Genomic DNA, 4,621 nt, shown 5'->3' on the forward strand with positions numbered 1-4,621 from the left:
GCTTTACATTGGCGCAAACAGGCGTAGAAGGTGCAGGGAATGCAGCGATACGAACAATCAAGTCAAAATTCATTTTAAAAATATAGGGTTGTGAAAAATCCTACCCTCCTCTCTCAGCTGAGCCTGAAAAATGAAGGTTTCATCATGTCTAGTCTTGTGAGGCAGTTTTTCACAAGTTCCTCTGAAAGTTTGCCACCAACCTGTTGTCCTTCCTAGGCAAACCCCGTTTTTCTCAGGACAGCCAGGAGACCCCAGCAGACCCGAGGACAAGATGTTCATCTAAAGCACATGGCGTGCCTTGAGGTCACCTTAGTGTGCCTTCTAAGCGAGACCAAGAAGCTCGCTTGGGCAGGGACTTCATATTTTGCATTTCCAGCAAGAATGATCTATATTTCGGGGATGGTTACAGACCCCCTGGGCTCCTTGGCACCTCCTGGTCCCGCTCCGTGCCGGTGGGGAGGGTGGGGATGGCTCCAGGCTCTGGGACACAGAGGAGGACAGGCTGGTGGGTGCTCTTAAATCAGCTCTGCACTCAACGAGGCGAACAATAATCCCGGTTATCGCTGGAAGAGGGCTTCAACCACTCGCTGTCAACTCGCTACGGTGCCCCCGGCTTCCTTACCCCCTTTTCAATGGTGTTGGTTTGGCAGATGGTCCCCTCGGCAGCAGGGATGCTGTTGGTTATGCAGCGGTTGCTTTTACTCAGACACCATAACTCGCTGCAGACTTCCTGGAAAGGGAGAGATTTTGGGGGAGGGAGAGGGGAAAAAAGAGACAAAAGAAACAAAAGCTGAGATTAGGATTTGCTTGTGCTGGGGGCTGTGAGGCACTTCAGGAGCACCAGCTGGGCTGGCACCCAGGGAAAGGAGTGTTTTCAGCACAGTGAGGGGGGGAAAGATTAAATCTTGCAAGGTCACCCCAAGACCACTGACAGCTCGCCCCCTTCTCTGGACTAAGGCTAAGCACATCTCCTGGGGCTGGGTTCTCTGGATTTGGAGGTTCCAAAGCGCTCGGGTGCCAGAGCCAGCCTGGACAGCCAAACCTGGGCTTTATGCCACATCTCCTTGGCCATCCCAGTGAGGCCCCAGTTCCTGCCGCTGTGCTCCACTTGTTCCCTCTGCCCAGGGAGGAGGGATGTTCCCTTTTTTGGGTCTGTGCAGTTCAGGCTGAGCACAACGGCCCATTCCTAGCACCTGCCTTGAGCATTTCTACGCTGCGGTCCAGATATGCCTCTGCGGGAAGCTGGGATTCCCCAGGAGCACCCATATGGCAAGTCTGGCATCTCCTGCTATGGGAATGCACTGCAGGTCACAGTGTGACCACCTCGTGTACTGGCAATCTCCAGCCAGTCAAGCCTAAAGGGAACACTCCTCTGGAAGCAGCAGAGCCGTTTTCAGAATAATCAAAATACCAGACACTGAGCCAGCCCTTAAGCAGCTCCAGCAGTGGGCACTTCTGCTCTCTGTCTCTGCTAGGCACAGCTGGATCCTGAGCTGAAGGCTCCAGATCTTTTCCCAGGAGGTTTCCTGAGCCACAGATCCTGAGCTTCAGCCCATCCTGGCCTCTCAGAGCACCAGCAAACAAAACGCTTCCCTTGGCTGTTCCAAAACCCACCCTAAAGTTAGGTCTGCAAAGTTGTCACAGCTGCTAAATCAGAAAGTCCAAGCTCTCTGAACCTGCTCTGCCACAAAATCAACCAAGCTGGAGTTCAACACCTGCAAACAGCAAAGCAACACCTCAAATCCAGAGCTGAGTTTCCCACCAGGTCACCATCCTGCTCCTGTTCCTCCTACTGCAAGAAACCTATCCACAACGTGCTGCTTTGCAGAGGGCAGCCTGCTGTGAGTTAGGTTACACTCAAAAACACTAAAGAAGTCCACGCTGTCAGTGAAGGAAACTGTCTCAAGATGTGAGAGCAGAGCCCCAACAGCCACGACTGCTGCTGACAGGCTCCTAACCTGCACCGGTGCCGCTGTCGGTGCGCACCCACATAATGGCGCAGGCTGAAGGACCTGGTGTGGCACAGCCACCACCTCGCCTCCTGCCTGCCCTGACGGCAGCAGGACCTCGAGGACAGCTCCCGCGGGCTGCCTGCCTCTCGTCAGGGAGCAGCCTGTTCATCACGCCTCCGGGCTCGGGTCAGCCTTCCAGCAAGGCATTCCTCATAGAATCACAGAACAGTTTTGGCTGGAAGAGACCTTCAAGATCATCGAGTCCAACCTTTTCCTAGCTCTATGAACATCACTAAACCATGTCCTTCAGTTAAACATCTACCTGGGAAGCCCCATCAAGGCTCTAAACAGTAAGTGATATCCCTGTAGGACAAACTGGCTCAACAACTGGGAATCCTCTGTGCTGGTACCAAGAGGGGTGAAAAGATGAGCTCAGGATTTCTCCGCTTCCCTCCCGGACATGGGGTTGTGACAGCAGAGTGACACAGGGAGAGGCGGCAAAGGAAAAATCCCATGGAGTCTGCGCTGAGGACCACGGCTCCGAGGCACAACGGGATTTGGGTTCCCAATTCCCTTGCCAAAGTCCAGCTGCAGCTGGCTTTAACCAGGGAAAGGAGAAAGTGTCTCCATCTTCAAGAGGCATCTGCTCCTCCATAGTGCTCTTGCAGAGCCAGCAGGACTATTGGGAAGCAGGAGCCCTTCCAGAGGCTCTTCTCTCTGTGTCACCAAGGGAGAGGACTTCCCAGCTTCAACCTGTGACATCTGTCTGCTCTGTCCTCATTACACCTATTAATGATCTGCTCTGCACTGGCACGGGGGAAGGGATGCTGCCGTGTTTGTGCCACCACGCTGCAGTTTGCTCATATGGAGCAGGAGGGAGGTGGACTTACACGTTTACCCAGATTTATCTGCACGCACTTGGGCCCTTACGCCCTTCGGGTTTCTCCCAAACAACACGCAAGGCAGGCTGGGCTAGAAGGGTCATCACCAGGACATCTTGTGCTTTCGTGATCCTTGTATATACACAGGAAATGTCTGCCCGAGTTAAAAATTAGCTGGGAAACAGGCATGTAAATGTGCAAAATTTCCATTCCACTGTTCCTGGCTTAGCTGAGAAGGGACACAGTTGGTAGCACCTGACATAGATACCACGACCACATCAGCCAGACCCAGACTTCTGCTGCTGCTCTGGGCACCACATGAGACTGCAAGTGTCCCATGACCCCAAAGTTCTGGGTCCCTGGGTCATGTTGAAGACAGCACTGGACTAGGGAGAGCCAAACTTTGTCCCTTGTTCACCAACGTGAGCTGGTGAGACCACCAAGAGGTAGTTTGCTGTTGAACCACAATAAACAGATGAACGCTCGGGAGCGATAAACTGGTTCCCATCGGGTCACCTCAACTGGAGTGTTGGGCTTGTATTTACAAGGTTGCAAGAGAAACAAAACCCCTGCCCCTTCACAGGGCTGGGGTGGGTACACACACGTGTGTCCATCAGACAACACAGTTGCCCGTGTATCTTGTCGCTGCCTCCTGTTTTCTCTAGAGGCAAGGAGCTCAATCAGCCCTTCAGTGCAGACCCTTCCCCCTCGCCACCATGTTCACACACTTGGCAAAGTCCAGTATGACAAGAACAGCAAAACGTCAGTCTGAGATCTAGGAAGACTCTTTTCTCCTGAAACAACCTTTCCTTTCAGTGGTTTCCTGGCCTCAAAAGATGAGGGGATGGCAGCATGATGGCAGGAGTGGCTGTCTGTCACCCAGACATCCCTACAGCACACCGACCCACCTCGTCTGGAAGAAAGACATTCCTCCTCTAAGTTTGTATGAGCAGCTTAATTACTTCTAGTAAGGAGTATGAAAAATAAGTTTGGCACAAAGCCCCATCGAGAGGGGAGTTTGGACGAGGGGACCACAGCTTGGCTTTCGGCTGCAACCCCCGGGGACAAGCAGCAGCCAAGGCACCAGGCAGAGGCAAGAGATCTCCTCCCACAGGACTCATCTGACCAAACCCGAGCTGGGGTCAATCTTTGTGGATGGGAAACAACCTCCTCTGACCTCTCACAGGGAAGCAAGGCAAAAAGCTCAGGGGGAACGCACTGGTGTCCTTCATCAGGAGGAGGACAGCAAAGCGATGTGGGCAGCGGAGGAACGGCCCCACGGCCCTTTGCCCTTGTAGCCCCCATCCTCCACCCCCTGGGAACCGATAGTAAAGCAGGAAGGCTCTCTACCCCGTATTTACACTGGCGAGATTTAACTCCGTACTGGAAACGGCACTGCTCGTCTGCATCGTAGGCCTGTCCTGGAGCCACTGTTGGGTAGATAAAGTCTTGCTTGGGAGGAGCGTTGTTCAGGCATAATCCCATCCCGGAGCTGGAAACAAGAGAGGAAAAATCAGAGCTCAGGAAGGCTGGTAGGAGAGCCTCGTGGCAGAGGAGCAGGCTCTGCTCAGGGCTGAGCTCTCAGCTCCGTCTGCTTGGGGAGGGTAACTCCACCAGCCTCTTACAGGCAAAACCACAGCTGAGAAAGTGCTCTGAAGCCTTTCTTACCCGTGCCCTCAGGGCAGGGAGGCACATGCTGGTTCCTTCCTTTAATCTGTGGGTTTTGCAGGCTATCGCCAGGCTCTGGCGGTCCCAAGGGGTTCTGGGGCCAGCAGCCCCTCAGGAGGG

The 4,621-nt window shown here is 53.8% G+C and overlaps 1 protein-coding gene across 1 annotated transcript in view; it reads right to left on the minus strand.

Annotated features, from left to right (window-relative positions):
- Positions 1-622: 622 nt before the first annotated feature.
- The window catches only part of LOC104274797 (A disintegrin and metalloproteinase with thrombospondin motifs 10-like), a gene marked incomplete at its 3' end in the record, with an annotated part of 25,037 nt that continues 21,038 nt past the window's right edge, over positions 623-4,621 (minus strand). The window contains exons 10-11 of the mRNA XM_009870531.1: positions 4,184-4,325; positions 623-730 (exon numbers count right to left, since the gene is read on the minus strand). Coding sequence (XP_009868833.1) covers positions 623-730; positions 4,184-4,325 — 250 coding nt within the window. The remainder of the gene's footprint in view (positions 731-4,183; positions 4,326-4,621) is intronic.

This window comes from Apaloderma vittatum, unplaced genomic scaffold, assembly GCF_000703405.1.
Source record: "Apaloderma vittatum isolate BGI_N311 unplaced genomic scaffold, ASM70340v1 scaffold17805, whole genome shotgun sequence".
NCBI lineage: Eukaryota > Metazoa > Chordata > Aves > Trogoniformes > Trogonidae > Apaloderma > Apaloderma vittatum.